Source organism: Pipistrellus hanaki (genome assembly GCF_964339955.1).
Source record: "Pipistrellus hanaki genome assembly, chromosome: 9".
In the NCBI taxonomy this organism is placed as follows: Eukaryota; Metazoa; Chordata; class Mammalia; order Chiroptera; family Vespertilionidae; genus Pipistrellus; species Pipistrellus hanaki.
Window position 1 is genome coordinate 67,856,786 of NC_140511.1, and position 19,711 is coordinate 67,876,496.

At 47.6% G+C, this 19,711-nt stretch overlaps 1 protein-coding gene across 1 annotated transcript in view; it reads left to right on the forward strand.

Moving 5' to 3' along the window:
- Nucleotides 1-257: 257 nt before the first annotated feature.
- The window catches only part of SYT13 (synaptotagmin 13), a 35,107-nt gene continuing 15,653 nt past the window's right edge, over nt 258-19,711 (forward strand). The window contains exon 1 of the mRNA XM_084894709.1: nt 258-712. Within this exon, the coding sequence (XP_084750835.1) occupies nt 530-712 (183 nt within the window). The 5' untranslated portion in view covers nt 258-529. The remainder of the gene's footprint in view (nt 713-19,711) is intronic.

Consider the following 19,711-nt stretch of genomic DNA (forward strand, 5'->3'; position numbering starts at 1 on the left):
AGTCCAATCGCCTTCACCAGAACCAATGCCCCCCATCCACCACTTGCCTCTCCCGGTAGCAAACACCTGACAAATGCAAGTTCTTGCGACGGGCCTCCAGCTGTGTGTGCTTAGGTCCTCACCAGAGTGAACATGGGGCCAGGGCACCTACCCAGAAGGAGCCAGGGCCGCGTTGGGCGCTGTTCTCACCGCAGCAGGGAGCCTGCCCCTTCCCGGGCACTATGCCTTCACGCATCAGGCGCCAGGAGAGGCTGACACCGTCCTGAGCTTTCTGCCACCTGCAGGCTCCGGCGGCTGGGGTGGGGGGTTCGGTCACGTGCTGGCGGGAAAGGCGCTCGCGTCAACGCGGAGCTGAGTGCGGGCTCCGTTGGCCCCTCCTCTGACGTCCTCGCCGCCGCCTCCCCGCCCCGCCCTCCGGTGGCAGGAGCGCTGCTGGCGCGGAGGGAGCCGGAGCTGCCTGGTGGCGGGCGGCAGGGCGGTGGGCGGCCGGGCGGGCGGACTGAGCCCGCGCCGGCAGGGAGCGGGCACCATGGTGCTGTCGGTGCCCGTGATCGCGCTGGGCGCCACGCTGGGCACGGCCACCAGCATCCTAGCTCTGTGCGGGGTCACCTGCCTGTGTCGGCACATGCACCCCAAGAAGGGGGTGCTGCAGCGGGACCGGGACCCTGACCCGGAGAAGGCGAGGCCCGGCGTCCTCCAGCCCGCCCAACAGGTGAGCGCGCGGCGCCCGGGCCTCCCCGGGAGAGATGGGGCTCTGGGTGCAGCGCAGGGACCTGCGGTGTGGGAGCTGGAGTCAGGGTTCTGCTTTGCGCCACCGCGCTGGGCAGGGAGCAGGTCAGGCAGAGGGTTGTAATAAGGCTGTGAGAGACTTGGACTTGGGGGACAAAGAGGAACAGGAATGGGGACAGCCAGGGCTAGCGGGGAGGGAAGGGGAAGGAGTGGAAAAGGGGACTTGGATAGGAATTGGGGCTGGGAGTGGAATGTGGAGGGCTTGAGGGGAGCGTGGGGGCAGGAGGAGAGGGAGTCTGAAGGAAAGATGGGAGGGGCTGTGGGAAGGTGGGAAGGAGACAGAGGAAATGTGGGGAAGGAGAAGCTTGCAGAATTGGGGAGAGGAGGAAAGGGACAGTGAGAGGGAAGAGCAGGTGGTGGGAGGGAGGATCATTGGCTGATGTAGGGAAATCACCCCAAACCAGAGGGGAGGGGCTGCTGCACAGGTGGGGTGGAAGGGGGGGCCTGCAGAAGGGTCAGCTGGACCAGGAGTGCGAATGTGGAGAGGCCTGAGGAATCTGGCCTCACCCAGCAGCCCTCAGCTCCAGCCCAGCCTGAGGGGCTTGCTGTTGGTCCCCCCCCCCCCCCTCCATGGCCTTCCAGATGTATCCGAAGATGTCCCTGGAGACAGAAGGGCTTTTATCCTCTGCACTGGCTTGTTTCCGAAGGCCCTTTGGGAAGGGGTTTGAAAGGGGCTCCCCATATAGGCTGTGAACCCGGGATGCATCCCAAGGTGGGAGAACAAAATGTCCTCTGGGGATGGGAGGAGAGAGTCTGGCTGGCTGGAGTGTTGAGGAAGGCTGGCCTGGGCAGGGCCATGACTTAAGGACTCCCAAGGCCCTTAGATTCCTTCTAGAGCTTAGAGTCAGGAGTGGCACTACCATGCTACCTTTCCACGTCCCTTTCCATCAATTATTCAGAAGCTCTGAGTCGTAGCTGCCTGGGGCCCGTGTCAGTCACTGTATAGTGGAAGTAGGAGGAAATGGCTGCTGTCCTTGAGGCACTGACATTCCAATAAAAGTGACAAGACACTGGCAGGAATAGGAGCCAGCCGGGCAGCGGGTGTGACCCCGGAAATCACCTGGAAATGGCAGGAGTGGGCTCCCTCCCGGGGCAGCGGGGAGCAGGGGATGATGTGCCCTTCTCCAGGAGTTGTGGCCTGCTGCCTCTCAACCTGCCTGTCAACCTTCTCCTGCCCAGCATCCTAAAGGGCAGCCATTCTTCTGCCTTTCGCAGGGGTGGCTCTGCAGGCTACAACCCCTCCCCTTCTCAGAGAGGACCACTGGAAGGGGTTGTGGTGAATGAGCCCTGGGATCCCTTCCAGCTCTTCCATTTTGTTGATGACCCACACCATGGCCAACAATCTCTCCCAGCTGTCCATCCCCTGCCACTGCTCACCGAGTGTGGAGCACGTCAGAGCAGCTCCCTGCAGGGCACGTACTGTGCACTAGGCACTGTTCTAAGGGCTTTCCGCTTAAGGCATTCAACAGCTCAATGAAGGACATATATGTTTAATATATGTTTATATGTTCAGTATAAAGATGAGGAAGCTAAGGCTCAGATAGGGTAAGTGACTTCCCCAAGGTCACACGGCTAGAGAAGTTTTAGAGCTGGATTTGGGAGTCTATGCTGTTAGCATTCCCCGCCACTCCTTAGGCTGGAGCTGGCAGCCACCTCCCCAGCCAAACTCGTGCCAGCTCCTCCTCGCATGGGCAGTCTGGAATTGTGATCCCTCGTAAAGACACCAACTCCTCCTGCTTCCCTCTGGCGTTTCACACAGATGGCTCCATGTTCTCCGTAAGTCTCTTCCTGTTCAAATGTTGCGTTCTCAGGGGGGACTTTATCCACTGCCACGTGTCATAAAGCACTCCCCCACCACCCTATTGCCTATGTCCCGTCCACATTCTTTTATGGCACTTATGACAATTGGGTGCGATCTTTCATCTCTGCTTACTTACATGTTTCTTTCCAGCACCTACTTCGCATCTGGAACCCAGTAGGTGCTCAATAGAAAACTGTTGACGAATAAATGCATCTCAGTGTCCAGCCCTGTGCGATAGTGTCTGAGTGATTTCTCCACACGTGCATGCAGGCGCCAGGCCTTTGCCAACCGGTGCTAGCTCAGCGGGGGCACATGAAACGTTGTTGGGTACATGAGACCCATCATCCATCCACACCCCCTCACCTGGTTCCCTTCCATGTGACAGGGATTGTGGCAAGCTGGGGCTGAACCTCCGGGTGTGAATGTGGTGAAGCTGAGAGTTCAGTGTTAGTCCGCCTGCCACAGTGCTCAGGCTGAGTCAGCCATGACCCAGATGGAGTAAACAGACAAAAGACAGCACAGTTGACATTTCAGAGAAAAGGACAGAGGTGGTGCTGGGGTGGCAGGTGACAGCAGGGTAGTGGACATGGCACATGTTGACAAGGGGGGAGGGGTCGGGGAAGGCTTTCTGAGGATGTTCTTTGAAGAGACGGCATGGGGCTGGGTAGAAGGTTCTCGATTCCCATAGTCCCTGAGTCTTGGGATGTGTGAAGGATACGGAGTGACTGCCATGTCTCCATAGTCTGTGGTTGTGCTTGCTGGGAAATGCCCTTAGATTGGCAGGCCATGCCTGGGAATCTCATGTCTGGCCCCGAGTGGTTGGAGGAAGCTGCAGTTTGTAGTGATGGGAGAAGAAAGTTGAGGTTCTCCAGGAGTTCTTCACCTCAGGTCCCTAGACATTCCTTCCCGCCCCCTCACAAGGGGTCTGTGATAGAATTTTAACATTACACGTTATTTTCACTAACCTCTAACTGAAAGCTAGCACCTCCTGTGAGTAGGAATATAAACAGCATAACACAGGAGCAGTAACAGTCTCAGTGACTTCGTCCCCAGGAGACCACAGACAGCTTCGGAGCACACTGTGGCTGCTGCAGACACTTCACAATGTCATGATGCGCATGTCTAATTCTAAATCACGGTACTTATTAAATCTCCCGCTCGGTCCTATTACTTACTGAATGAATAAGGAGGCACACACAGAACTGCTTCACCCATTGGTGTTATTAGATGTCCCTCTGAAGCCTCATATCTGTTATATTCAGCTTTTTCAAACATTTGGAACAAGTGTTCCCAGGCTCCTCCAGGCAGCGGAAGGAATCCACCGATGAAAAGGAGGCCAGAATTCTGTGAGGAGGTGGGAGACGGTGGAAGCCCCTGGTCAGGCATTGCCGTTCATGCCTTCAGCCGGCGTCAGTGGTTCTTTGCTTTTCTGAAATACGCATTCTGGACCCTTCATTCTACCTCCTCAGACAATCCCTCAGCCTCGCCACGGGCAGTCTGTTGGGAGGCATAGGAACTCAGTGTCACAACGACACCCCCTCAGGGTCCGGCAGGAACTCCCCCACTCTGGTCAGCGCAGCTTCCAAAGCTTGGTTATGGTGCAGGCATGTGATGGGTCAGCTTGAGCAAGGAGGCAGAGCTTGGGGATCTCAACAGGGTTGAGTCACATGTAGGTTACCTGTTGGAAACGGCTACAAAGCATCTTCCCCAAACCTGAATAGGATGATTGTTAACTGCCAGCCAGCTCAAGGCATTTTATTGCCTCTTGTTGGCCAAACACCTGAACAGCTGTAGGCTATTCTCGAAACTGACAACCTCTGTAAACCCTTTGATACCATACCCTTTAAAATATATATATTTCCACCTTGCTTTGGGACAAATTGTGTTTAATAAAAGCAGGGTTCCTTGGTCAAGGGTAGAGTCTTCTAGCTCCTTCAGCTGGAAGCTCCTCTGACCCCCAATGCCTTTCAAAATTATCTTTTGTCCCCGGATTCCTTCTTAATCATCTATGCACAGCCCTTTCTCCGGAATGCTGAACCCTTTGTAAGGCTGGGGAAAAAGAACCCCTGCAATTGATGCCTGAACGAGGGACTCCAACACTGTGTGAGTCCGTTTGAACCGCTAAAACAAAAGACCACAGATTGGATGACTTATCAGCAACATAAATGGATTTCTCAGTTCTGGAGGCTGGGGGGTCCAAGATCAAAGCTCTTACAGAGTTGGTGTTGGGTGACAGCCTGCTTTCTGGACTTTTCACTGTAACCTCTCTCATATGGCAGAAGGGGCAAGGGAGCTCTCTTGAGCTGCTCTTATGAGGGCACTAATCCCATTTCTGAGGGCTCCACCCTCAGGGCCAGTTACTTCCTAAAGGCCCCACCTCTGCACCACATGGAGGTTAGGTTTCAACATAGGAATTTTAGGGGACACAAGCATTCATGTTGTAGCAAACACTAATATATTGCTTCCAGGTTTTTGTGAAATAATATAAATAAGTGCTAAACTTGTATTAAACAATTTACTATGTATAGTGGAGTCTTTTTCTCCAAAGTCAGGAAGTGTACCTTTCATTTTTGTTGTATCCCTGACACTGTTTAGTGCGAGGCTAGGCACATGGTAACTCTTCAACGTATTTGACTTACATCATCATCATATTGTGACACCCACCAAATAAGAAAGGGAAGACACCAAGGAGTGCATATTTTTAAGTTTCCATTTCCACAAGACTTGAAATCAAGCCAATTTATTTAAGGTGCTATGATTGGGGGCTGGTCATGGCTGGGGATGGGAAAGTGCTTCTGGGCTTTTGTTTATAAACTCCGCCTCTTGACCCAGGAACTGATTACGCAGGAGTGTGTTCACTTTATGAAAGAACTGCTCTACTTTTATGATTGTACTTCTCTCTAGGGAGTTACACTTCAATATAGCATTTGTTAAATTTCATCACTCTGTGACATAATGTTTGTCAACATTAATTTCGTATCAACCAATATTTTTATCACCAGGAGGACTTTGGGGCCATAATCTGAAGCCATGGCCCTCCTTTTTGTGGTTAGTCACACACTATGTCCCTGGCCTGGCTGCTTTCCGCTGCTCCGCCCGGGGATGGGGTCTCATGGACATGTGTGTGGCCCTATCAACCCTCCCGCCTATTCTCTGCTCCCTTAGACCATTGGAGCAACATTCGGACCACTTGTCTGAACTCCTACTCCTCACTCCTCATTGTGAGGATGGACCAGAGCCCAGATGCTGCATTTCATTAGCTAATAATAAGTTCATTCATTAAAAGTTAATGAGCATTAAAGGTTAATGTTAAGCACTGTGATACAGCAATGAAAAGACAGGCATATGTTCTTTCTGATAAGTGGGGAGACAGATAATGAAGCCAGTAGAACTTTCGCCGTTTTGGGTGGCTGCTCTGCTGAGGCCTCCCCTGCAACTCAGGTATCCCAGGAGGCTCCATGAATTGCAAACCTCATTCTTGGAACTAACTTGACTCTGGGCTGCTGTGAGGTCTCACCTCCATGGAGTCTTACCCTTTAAAAGGATTCATTCCTCAGCTGGTCTTCTGGCCAGTAGTCTTCTATTCATTTAAACAAACAAACAAGAAATAGATCCCATTTCCATAGAGAAATACAAAGTAGTGATAGTATAGCTCACATTTATTGAGTTCCTTTTATGTGTCCGGCACTGTACTAAGCACTTTAACCGTATTAATTGCATCCCTACAAGCTTCAGAAACCTTTCTTAGAAGCTTTGGATTGCTTTGCTGCCTCTTACCCACCAGGCTTCAGGCACTGGGTGCAACCCAGGGCCTTCCAGAGACATTTATATAGTAGACATGTTTGGGCTGGTTGCTTAGCAACATGGAAGACTGTATGAATTTTTCATCGAGAAATTAGCATAGATTATTTCAAGGAAGTGAGCACATACCCACTGGAAACACGAGGCTCTTGGAAACACAATGCAGCCCCTATGTCTGTGTTCATTAATCCCTATCACATCTTCCCTTCCCACATCTCCTCTGGCACAGCGTACAGATAACTCGGGTGTGTGGCTGACTCTTCATGGGATTGATGCTTCGCTAGCACCCTTTGTGAACGCCAGCAGAAAACATTGCTGCATCCTCAGAAACGTGCAGATGCTCAGATACTGACCCAGGTTACCATCAAGCACCTGTGGTGCAGGAAGGGATAGAGAGGCCGTTGGACCACAGTGGAAAACACAAGAAAAAGGAATCAGAGGGGGGCTTACGGCAACGTCGGAAGGAAAGGGAGAGACCAGAGGGGTGGGGAAGCAGCAGACCCAGAAGGAAATAAATAAAGAGCAACAGACCATCCAGAGTCTGGGACCAGCAGGACAAATCACAGTGAGCAGAGGTGATCCCTGTACTGTCCACGCTATTTGACCAACAACCTCCCCGTCACCAGTAACAGTTCATCTCCCACTTCCACCTGAGCGAAACTGTGTTCACTGCCCCTGGAGCTTATTTCTTACTAACACACGTTGGGAAACCCTGCTCGGAGGATGGAGAAGAATAGCTTCACAGAGACAAGCGTTAACAACTAAGGGATTCTGTATGTTTATGTCACAGTCAACATGCTTATTCAGACAAAGGGCCCCCTTAACACATTCCATGAGAAATAATGTTTATAGATTCCTAAAGGAAAGCAGGGGAAAAGGGTAGCTATCTTCCTTCCTCTCCCCTCAGTTATGTTTATTGAACATATATGATGTGTCAGAACTGTGCTTGGGGGTGTGGAACTGCCCTCTTCTCAATGACTCAGTGATCCTTTTTTAGTCCCCATGAAACTTAGGGTGTAGTGAGGGCAACCAGAGTTAATAGAAGAAGAGCATGAAAAATGAAAATGTGTGATGTATGAGAGTGTGAGATGGAATTGACCCAGTCAAGGTCAGGGAAAGGCTGCCCGGAGAGAGTGATGGCCAAGCTGAGAGCTGGAGCTGGAGAAGTTAATCAGGTCAATGGGGTGGAGTGTGAGATTCTTCAGAGAGGGGAAGGGGCCTGTGCAAAGGCCCTGTGGCAGGATAAAGCCTAGCACCGAAGAGGGTCTAGGGAAAGGCCAGTGCACCTAAGAGCAGAGAGCAAGAGGAAGCTGGTGTATGATGAGACTAAATAGGTGGGCAGGGCCCTGAGCAACCAGGGCATTGTACACGATGGACAAGTTCACTCATTCAGGCATCAAACATTTATTAATGCCTATGTGAGGGGTAGTAACACTTCAGGCATATCATGAGAAGGCAGAATTGTTAGGGAAAGACAATAATGTTGGACAAATAGAAGGCAACAGGAAAGGAGGAAGTTCAAATATGAGATAGGTTGACTCCATAAAAGAAGCCATAGACACAGTCTAGGAGCTGAGCAGTGCTGTGAGGACAGGGCAGCATGACCATCTCTCATTCTTAGGGTTGCCAGTGAATAGCACATAATATGCACACCGATGAGGGCCACTGACCTATGTACTGATGATATTAAAGTTACTGTTGTTTTCAAAGCTTTTTTTTTTAAAATGGAGCTAAACTGCACACAAAGTGAACTATTTTAAAGTATACAAACCAGTGGCATTTAGTACATCACACTGCTGTGCAGCCACCACCTCCATCTAGACCTAAGACAGTGTCATCACCCCTGAAGACACTTCCATTCCTCTGGCCTCCTCCAGGCCCTGGCAGCCACCAGTTTGTGTCTGTATGGATCTGCCTGTTCTGGACATTGCACATCATTGGAATTATAAAACATGCAACCTTTAGTGTCTGGCTCTTTTTCACTTAGCATAATGCTTTCAAGGTTCATCCATTTGGTAGTAGGTATTCATATTTTCTTTTTGTAGCTGAATGATATCCCATTGTATGGAGAGAACTCGTTTTGTTGATGAGCATGAGTTGATTCTACCTTTTGGTTATTGTGGCTAGTGCTGCTGTGTACACTCCTACCCATGTGTTTGCTTATCTGTTGTCAGTTCTTTCAAGTACGTATCTAGGAGTGGATTTCTGGGACTCTATGTTGGACTGTTTGAGAAACTACCAGACTGCTTTCCACAATGGTCGCACCATGTTCCATTCCCACCAGGAGTGTAGGAGGTTTCCAGTTTCTTCACATCCTTGCCAGCAGTTGTTATTTTTTAAATTATTATTATAGCCATCCTAGTGGGTGTGAAATGGTATTTTCTAAGCTTTTAATTAAAAAAATAAAACTCTCATTTTTTAAATAATCATTGGTATCAAGTTTTTAATGAACATTTTCTCTCTGTGTTGAATGCCTATAACAATGAGTCCACATGGGCACATCCATGCAAAGGCTTCATCCATGCAAAGGCTCACGAGTCTCCGAAGGGGAGTGGAATGTGTGGCAGTTCTGGCTCCCCTATTCTCCTAGCAAATGTACACCTGCTGCTCCATCCCTTAAATATGTTGCATGTTATCACTGTCACCTTCCCTCCCACCCATGGGTCCCGTCTGCCTCTCGCAGGTACCTGGGGGCTCTCCAAACCTGGTGCAATTGAGGCGATATTGACTATTCCTTCAATATCATTTCCCCATGGATTGACATTACCAGGTCAAGACCATGCTGGGTGGGGCTTTGAACTTGTGTCAGTTTTCTGTACACACACTCAAACCTTCCCACGAAGGGGCTCCCTAAGTGCTAATTAAGTGAAGGGTTTTTAATTGATTTATCTTATAAAAATTCCTGGGAGATGTTTCCATGGTGTTTAAGGATATTACAGTGGTCTACAGTAAAATTTTGGGAAGCTAATAGGGGCTTGGGGGCGGACTTGGAATGCATTATGACTTTTCCCGTTTAAAGTAATAGCATACAAGTGGTTGCTGTCTGAAATTCACTGGCCAGTACATTTCCATGAACAGATGAGAGTCAGATAATGAGGGTGGTTGTATATATGAATATGAATGTGAATAAGAAAAAGGGGAAGGGTGTCCAATGGGAATTCTGTGAAATTGAGTTTTAGTGCATCTGGCATAGGCCCTGGAATATTTTGACATAGTTCACTGACTCCCTCGCGCTCCACTTATTAAGTCCAAGACATACTCTTTCTCCACAGGAAAACTGAGCTTGGCAAATAGCAAGAGAAAGAGGTTGAATGATAGCAGGAGCCAGTGAATGGGTGGATAGATGAATGGGGAGGAGGGATACGTGGGGCTGTTGCCTCAGCTTGCAGCCAGGATAAAAATCACAAGGAGAAGGCACTGGACTTGCTGGAGAATCTCGGCCCCTGCCCCTAATGGCACAGCAAGGAATCAAGACAAGTCTGCAGGGCGTGGTAGCCTTTCTATTGGTTTCCTTCCTTGTGAATCTCCCATCGCTTGACTACCCTGTGGACAATTTAAAACCCCTTTAGCCACAAGGCCAGTCAGATAATACCCAACAACCACATTTGACTTGGAAAAGTGTTACCAACCACACAGTTTGGGACTTGATGCTAAGAACGGCATCATGAGGGAGAAGTAGGTAATTGAGGCAGGAGAGTGAAGACCTGGCTTTTCAAATAAAGTGAAGAACAGCATTGCAGAAAGGATGGCATTCGAAAAGGAAAGAAAGGCTGACTAAAGCCATTTGGTCAGGCGACAAGAAGAGTTGGAAGGAGTTGCATGGGCAGAATAAGTTCAGGTGGCTCGAAGCTCAATCTGTCTGTCAACCCCTCCACCTTTCTCACAGTGCACCCCAAGAACCTTCTAATGTGATCTCATTGCCAACAAGTCACTTCACATGGAAGAAAGGGCAAGGCTGTCAGAGAGACATATAGCAAAGGCGGTGATGGTATACCAAGAGACGAAATGCTATAGGAAAATATCAGCAGGATCTGGAAGGCTTTTTGGCATGCTCCTTGCAATCCTGTCATCTGTTGAGCCCGTTTCTTACTATGCAAGTGGAACAGATCCTTTAAGTGGCAATACGACCATCACCCTTTGCAGGGCACTCAAAACAAAGCACACAGAGATGAAGCCGAAAAGGACTGGCATAACCCATTGGTAACCACGGCATGGTAGACTTGAATTTGATTTTGGATACCCACCGGAATGAGTTCTATATAACAACAATCTTGGTTTTGTGAGACCGCTCAAAAGAGGAAATTACCCCTTAAAATAAAAATGTTCATTTTATGATCAAGCTATTGAGATATAAGAAGAAGCACGTTTGATTTAGAGCCCAAACCTGAATTTGAATTTTGTCTCCATCACTTTCCAGCGAAGTGACCTTGACCTTGCTGAGCCCCACGTTTCTCATCAATAAAACAGAGATGATCATAATAAGGTTCTCTGAGGTAATGTTGACGACTACACTTTTGGAAGCACCCAGCACACTCCGCACTTGACTACTAATCAGAGTGTATTTTAGGCACCTGTGAGTCATTTCCTTATTTATTCTTTGTCAAAGCAATGACTCGACTGTACTTTCACTATGTAGGAAAGAGAGAGCCCATTAAAAGTATGCCAGACATGAAGAATGAAAGGTTTCTGTAAGTGTGGGAAGGGGAGCATTTCTCGAATATTCATTCATGCAAAACTTATTCTTGATCACCTACTATGTGCACGGCACTGAGTCAGCCCTGAGAACACCGCAGAGACTGAGCAGACAACATCCCTGCCCTGCTGCAGCTCATGTTCTAGGGGTAGAGATGCTCTCATACAGTCCAACTAATGATTACAAGTGTACAGCTATGTTAGGTGTGTAGGGGAGGTCACCGGGCCTCCCAAGAAGGAATAAGTGATTAATGCTCTGATTGTCAACATTTCTGGAGATTCCTTAAACCCGTCACCCCTGAAGCCCACCGGTGGCTCAGGCAGGGCACTGTCCCAAGCTTGGTTGTCCCCATGGCCCCGAGTCTGGAAAGTGGGGTTGGCACCACTGGTGTGTTTTTAGTTCCCTGGGCCTCGGCCTGAAATCCAGGCGACATCTTCAGTGCACAGCCTGTCCCTAGCAGAGGCACATCAGGGCCTTTGGCCTCCGTGGGAGCAGAGAAGGGTGACTCTGGCTGCTGCCACCGTTGGGAAGAAACCAAGTCCCTGTGACTCCCACAGGCAGCCTTAAGAGGCGGCACTAATCACAACTGTCCGTGAAATGGTTACTGGATTAAGAAATGGCATTAATCATTAAATTGCCATGAAAACAACTAATGTAAAAGGATTTGACTTACATACTAGATGGTTACTCTTCATTCCCATTGTTTTACTTTTCCCTCTGCTTTATGAAACTTCCCTCAGTAACCTACTTTAAATGTGCCGTCTGCTACTCCAAAACTCTCATTGATAGGGTACTCAAGCCATGTGAGCTGTTACTATAAACCCTAATAATTAATCATAATGAAGGGAGAGTCTGTGCATCAGAGAATGTGTACAAACTGGCAAAGGTCAGGACCAACAATGACAAAGCCTCTGTTTGCTCAAGGCCAGATGGTTTCAAAACTGCTTTTGTTTTCCCAGTGGATCCAGGCTTCCAGTGTGGGGCACTGTGCATCTTGAAGCCTTGATACGTTCTGGCCAAACAGACACACAAGCTGATAAGAAGGTGCAATTATTGTTCTCAAAAAGCTTGAAATGAGCTGAGGAAAACATAGTTCCCATTTGTAGTACCTTGGAACCAAATACTCTGATGTTACTGACCTTCAGTGACCAAATCGCACGTTTGTGACATTTGTAAACTGTTGGAATGTTGACTCATATAATGCAGAAGGGAGATAGCGTAGGTTCGCATTTAATTTAAAAGAAGGAACAGCTACATCTATGGCTGATACTCACCAGCGTTGAATCTGCTCAAATGACAGCTGGGAGGAGGATGATAGAAGCAGCCCTTTAGTGGCTGTCCCTTGAAATCTCCTTGCTGACCACTCACGAAAGTCACATGGAAGACCCAGCCTGTTATCCAGTGATGCTCAGGGATTGTGCTTTTTCAGAAGAGGTGACCTGAGCAGTGATCATGGCCGTACGTTTCTGATGCAGCTCTCTTATTCTTCCCTTTGCCTACACATTTCTCTATCTCTAAGCACTGTCGAATCTTCCTTGGAGGAGTCACCAGCATGGCTGCTTTCCCTTTTTTATCTTGACAAGTATCTCCTGGCCTGGTCCTTGCTCCCTCTCACCTGGATACTCTCACCATGCCTCTGGCTGGGCGTCTTACCTCCATCTTCCCCCTGCATGCACCTGATACTTGGATTTATGAAAATACTGTGTTGCTCATGTCATTCTCCGATTCATGAACTGCCAATCCCTCCACTGTTTATAAGATAGAATTCAAAATTGTTTGGTAGGCATTCGAAGCCATTCATGGTCTGGCCTCACCATTCCTTTGTAAATCTATTTCTCCAACCCCTCCAAACTTTTTCTTCGGCTGGTTTGCCAGACTCACAATGCCCCAAGTGTGCTCCGTGTACCCCTGCTGCTACCAATCTCCATTTGAGGCAACTCCCCATCTCCTATCCATACTTGTCTTTGAATGTTGGGCTTAATCCCCTCCTCCAGGAAACCTTCTTTGATCTCATTGATGATGAGACGCTTCTTCTTAGGCCTCTGTAGCACACAGTCCAGACATTTGGCCTTTTAAGACTACCTTCTATATGTGTTTATCCTTTTATAAGTATGCATCAGGTAAGGCATATAGCTTTTAACTTGCTTACCAAGTCTTACTCATTGGTAGTGGCTTCCTGGAGCTCTAAGCTGGGCAGGCTGTATCTGAACACAGCAGGAAAGCATGCATTAGTTGATTAGTCATGTCTGCCATAAGCAGAGGTAGGAGAGCTGTAGCATAAGCACTTCATATTTTTGGTTTATGAGATGGTGTCCATCATTGGAGGGTAAACTTCCCAAGGGCATAGGGCCTTATTTATATATCTTCTGTGTTCGGTTTGACTAGAAATCTGAGGGTTGCTTAATTGGAGGATTTTGGCTTAAAACCAAAATATAAGAAAAATATAATAAAATAGTAATTATCCTGTTTTTAAGTCACACTACAACTTCGCTGTTTCTGACCTGCCAGGTTAGAAACTGATGTGCCTTTAGGTGTCTGCACATAAGTGGGTGGATGTCTTCAGTTATTGATTCTCAGGACATATTTTCCTTAATGAGGATGATATTCAAGTGCTCCAAGGGTTCTACAGAATTCACCTCCTTTCTCTCCCACTAAGGAAAGCTTATCAGAATGCAGGAAGTATTATTATGTAAATAACCTTAAATGTGCTCTAACCGATTTTTAAATGGGTAAAAAAAAAAAATTAAATGTCAGTACTTAACTATTATTTAAGAAATATTGGCTGAAGCTGGTTTGGCTCAGTGGATAGAGTGTCGGCCTACGAACTGAAAGGTCCCAGGTTCGATTCCGGTCAAGGGCATGTACCTGGGTTGCGGGCACATCCCCAGTAGGGGGTGTGCAGGAGGCAGCTGATTGATGTTTCTCTCTCATCGATGTTTCTGACTCTATTCTCACTTTCTCTCTGTAAAAAATCAATAAAATATATTTTAAAAAATATTGGCATAACACAAAGGTTAACATTTGTTGCCTTTGTCAATGGTTTCATCAATTAGCTGATCATCATAGAATCAAAAAATCCTACAGCTGATCTGGTAGAAGATCCTGAATTCAATGTCAAGGAAAGTGGTATATAACGAGATATGTTAGCCTTTAGTACCAAAATGACTTTTCCACATTAAAAACATAGCCCCAACAAAGGAGAAACAGAAAAATGCTTAAAGCATTCAAATGGACTCTGTTGGTTAAGACCATGGAGATCAATATTAAGCATGTATGTTCCCATCAGACAGAGTTATTGATGATGTAGAGCTGAGATATCCCTCTGAAATATGGATTCAGTTTAACAGAAAGACTTTTATGACCCTAGTAAATCAATACAATGGGAGCAGGGCAGCGAGTGGAAATTATGGAAGTTAAAGTCTGCCTAGGAGGCTTTGCTCTGAGTCAAATCCATTGCCAATAGCCCTGCCAAGGTGGCTGGAGATAGGAGAATAAGGATGGGGTAGGTGGGGTGGGAAGGCTATGGTTGAGCCCTAGATTACTGATCAAAGAGGTTTTCTTTGACCTTTGAAAAATTCCAACTTTGAAATAGTGCTTACGACGAGCATTGAGGTTACAACATAATGTTGACATTTTGACTCCTGTCACAAACGAAACATATTTTCTGCATGAAGCATGTCAAGCCCAGATTTAGATCTGAGCAGTAGCAAAGCTGATGCCCAAACAGCTAGGCAGTTCATTAAAAAAAACCAGGACACCTGGATGCAGTAAGAATGAGGTCATCAAACTATTGATGTGGCACCTGCTAGCAAATAAAAAACCATGATCTGGACATTTTTATTTTTACCTGCTTATGGTTAGCATCCAAGATGCAGCCTCAGGGAATCATGTAGAGTGTGGTTAGCAACACTGGCTTAGGGATGAACTTGGGTTCGAGCCCAGAGCTGTCTGACACTAGCTGTGGAATCTTGGACAAGTTTCAAACTCTCTGAGCCTTACTTTCCTTCTCTGTAGAGAAAAGAATTAAGATATTTTTATTTATGTATGCTGGGGTATAGAATAAGAAGGTGTTAGACACTTATTTATAGGGTTGCGTGAGGATTAAGTACAATGAAGTCTGTAGCACTTTCAAGAGCATCTGGTCCATAGGAAGTAGTCAAGGGATGGTGGCCTTATCGATGGTGGCCTTATCGATGGTAACTGAAGAAGTCCATGCAGGATCACCTATGAGAAGTAAATCTTTAGATGGGATCTTGCTATTTTGTGGTTTCCAGTTCAGTTTTGTTTTAATTCTGTTTCCTCTGAAAATGTTGGGATAATGGCAACACTCATTTCCTTCCTCTTCTCAGGGGGCTTTTAGCTTTAGTTGCACCTGCTGTTCTCTGAACATACCATAGACTTTCAAGTCACTGCCTTGACCCAGAATGCCATTCTCTCACCCTTCCACCTGACAAACTGCTGCCCAGGTTTCAGGGGGGCACTCTACCAAGAGTCAGAGCCTCTGAATCTTCCTTAAAGTCACCTATCTCCAATACACACACTGCACCCTGCATCCTCCCAAGGAAAAGTTTAATGTGTTTCTATGCTCCCTGTCTCATATTTTGCTGGTCTCCATCATAGCAGTTATTATACTAATTCCCCCCACTGCCCACTCCTCCCTATCCATATATTGTGTGAGGGCAGTGACCAGTGACCAGTGTCTTTCATGGCCTCCATCACATAAAAGGTTCTCAATGTTGAATCATGACTGATGGAATGAATAAATGGATGGCTGGGATAGGAGGTGGGACATTTTCCCCCAACCCCAGCATGCTTTTCCTTAAATATCCCCAAGACCTTAGAAAGAGAACATACCATTGAATGTTTGGTTCCTTGGTCTGACTCAGACAGGGAAGTGCATGGATGATCTGGGAATCCTCTATGCTCCACAGTCTCATGCCTGGGTTCAAATACCGGCTCTGTGTCTAGTTAATTGTGTGACTTTAGACTTATGTCCTCTGTGCCTCAGTGTTCTCCTCTATAAAGTGGGATAACAGTGACCCCTCCCTCATGAGGTTGTGAGGTTTAAATGGAAACCTATGGGTAAGACGATTAATTCTAGATACATTTTTTCCTGCAAATTTGGGGTTAAGAAGCCTTTAAATTCTTAGTAGACACAACTCTTCCTTCTCCTCACCCCATTCCCATCTGTCTCTGTCTCAATTATACTTCTATCTAAAATTGCCTTTTTTAATCTACTGGTTTCTTATTTCCTATTCCACTGGCCATGCTCACTCCACGAGGAAAATGATTGGACAGTGTTATTTCGCAGCTGACCGCATCTTAGAGATTTAATAAATACTGAACAAAAGATTGAAGGAATGACTACCAGCAGAGACAAGGTTTGCACTGGGCCTGGCTGTTATTCCCAGCTGTGTCTCATTCCTGCCTGGTTGGAAGAGGCACATTTACCCGACTGACAGCAGGGCTAACGCACCAACATAGCAGCTAGGGGTTAAGACTGTGGTTGGCCAACCACACACTAGCCCTTTTAGATTTTATAATCACCACAGACGGGAAAGAGACTAGCAGGGGGTGAGTCTCCAGGGAAGGGATTTGAGAAAGAACGGGACACAGACTTGTAATAAACAGAAGAGGAGGTGTTGGAAGGGATAACAAAAGATGATGCGGTGGCAGGGTTGCCATGGAAACACTGCTTGGTACATGGACCAGAAGATAAGCTGCTTCAAAGTGAATTTCAACTTTGCAGCTTGAAATATGCTAACCCCCCTGAGACCTGACCCTGTGGGTTGGCAGATAAGCAGCCAAGAGGTAGAGATCTGGTCCCAGCAGCTCCCTAGGAGTGGAGATCTACCAGACAAATGCTTGTGGGGAGCCCAAAGGGCTTGATTGAGAGACAGGGAGGCTGTGCCTGTGAGCCCCTCACCATGCAAAAGGACATTCCTACATCTACCCGACCTTTCTCAAACAGGGCATCTTCATCTCAGCCTCCGGGAGTGCCCACATCATGGTCAGGTTAGGAGCCTCTTAGACATGCAAATTCCTCAGGCTCCACCTAAAACCTCTGAGTCAAACCCCCTTTTTCTAGGAATCTGAATTTTACCTTTTTCCAGGTGAAACTTATGACACCAAATGTGGGCACCAGGATTTACAAGCCTGTTCCTCTGTCTGAAGGTGCTGGAGGGGGCAGAATAAGAGGTGGTAGGTCAGGCAGTGACCCAGGCATCACTTTAAGTGGCACCAAAGCATGGTAAAGTATAAGTAGAAATGTGATGGGGTAGGTAAAGGGGCTGGAGGCACAGCAGGGTGGCTCAATGTAGGGTTCTGAAGTGGTTCAGCCTGGGTTTGAATCAAACCCTTACTGTTCAAAAGCTGGCAATGTGTCTTTATCTATAAGATGGGATTGATCATGGTAGCACTTCGTGATAGGGTTATTAGGAGGATCCATTGAGTTCATATCCCAACAGTGCAGAACACAGGTGGACAGAACCACAAGGTAGAAGAGGCTGGGACTTTGAGTTGAAGAAAAACAGCAGACTCTTTTCAGACTGTGAGAAATCAGGTGTTATTGTGTTCAGGCACCGAGGATTAGGGACTGTTTGTTACATAGCATTGGCCTTTCCTGACTGATGCAAGGCTGTTAGCAAGTGACCTGCTGGCTTTGAAGATTCAAGCAGTTGTGCGTGTGTGCGAGGATGCTCCACAGAGAGAGAGGACAGAGGGAGTCAGGTCTATTTGTTGGTTAAGACTGCTGAGGTCTATGGCTGCACCCCAAATTTTCTCTAGAAGAGTTATCTATATGATTGGAAGGAAAACTTGGAGAGAGGGCTGTTCCCAAGCAGACTCAGCATCTAGGAGTTGATCTTTCTGTGGAGGCAAAATTAGGTTTCTTCCATTCACTTCTAGCTCCACTTACCACATATTGGCCAACATAGGGAGAGAGAGTCCTGCTTCTCCATTAGGGGAGAGTGGGGGCAGGGGTGAGCAGAGGGACTGCGGTGCCAGCTAGTGTCCTCTGAATATCCTAAGTCACAAAATAAACAGGGGAAACTTTTCATGCTAAAACCAACTTATGGAGTCAAATATAAAATGTCACATGAATTTTAAGATATAACTAGAAATTTCAAGAAAACCCCCATTTTACAGATGAAGTAACTAGGGACAGAGATTAATTAACCAGACCCACTATTTAAGTAGTAAGTAATTGGACTCCAGCCAAGCTTGCACACTGACCACCAGGTTCTATTTCAAACTCCTGTACACGTGATAGTGTGTGTACTGACCAGTATTAGGGCCCAGAGTGACAGGGGTGGCGGGTGCCTCTTCCCTGGCCCAGCTCCCCACGAGGGCTTCGTCATGCTTAGCTGCAGACCCCAGCTGCAATGGCCCATGTTTGGCATCATCCAAATACTCTATGTCCATCTCTTCCTTCTCCTCTTTAAAGTTCGAGTATAAGGGGCCACACCATCAGTCCCCTTTTCGAGCAGAGTCTGCTTTCTGTGATGCTTTAAGATGGAGCCCCAACGTGAACACCCAAATCAATGAACGGCCCTCAGGTAGAGAAAGTATTCGTGTCACAAAAGGGGTCGTCACCTCACATCTCTGTAAAGTTGAATGTTTGTTTCCAGTTCATTAATTACACAATTAATTTCTCTTTTCCCAACATAAGCCTCACGGGGAAAGACAGCATCTGTCTTGTCACTTCTGTTTCCCTAACATTGAGCACAGGATCTGGCCTGTGTCGAGGCTCAATAAATATTTGTACAATAAATGAAGGTTTGCCCTCGCCCACCCCATGCCATTCGTCTTACTTAGCCTGGATTACAGGAAAGCTGAGCCTGCCAGCGGCCTCTATCCAGGGATGCAGGAGGGAGAGGAGGAGGGGGGCATGCACAGGGCCCAGGGCGTTACTGAGCCAGCCAGCCACCAGCTGGTTTGAAGGGCGACTGCTGGATCGGGGAGGTGTCTCTTCCAAAGGCCACTGAAGACAAGCTTGAGAGGGGTAGTGAGGAGGAGGGGAAGGGAGTTCCATGTTTGGTTTCCAGCTTGAAGTGGGCAAGTCCCCCTGCCCTCCATGGAGTTTTAACTCTTAACACATCTGGGTGACCCCAGGGTAGACACAGAGTGTCTGAGAAGCCCCAGGGTGGGGGCATGGGTGTGACAGTGAGGCAGTGCCCTCTTGAAGCTGCAGGAGCCCATGCAGAGCTGGCTGTGGTGGGGAAGAGGAAGTGGTCCAAGGCCCAGAGGCACATAGACAGGGCGAATCCAAGGAGACACATCGGAGGGTCTGGTGCCCCATCCAAGGGTGTTCCTCCAGCTCTGTGCCTGCAATGCCAAGCACAGTGGGACATTCCCTAATTGTTGAATGTCTGGAAACCTTCCCAGATCCATCCTGCATCTACGTTCCCAGGCCATCTTCCCTGGGTTCATGTGATATTTAGAAAGAGAATCCCCACTTCCAATCCTGCCACAGCTGCATCGCTGTGTGAAGCACAGGTCCTTCCATGAGGGTCTGTTCCCCTGCCCTCCTCCTTCCTCCCAGGGGTTCCTGTTCTCCACCTACAATCCTTTCCCAGCCTCCCTTCCTCAACACCCAAACCTCTTTTCTGCTTCTTGGGCACTGAAGT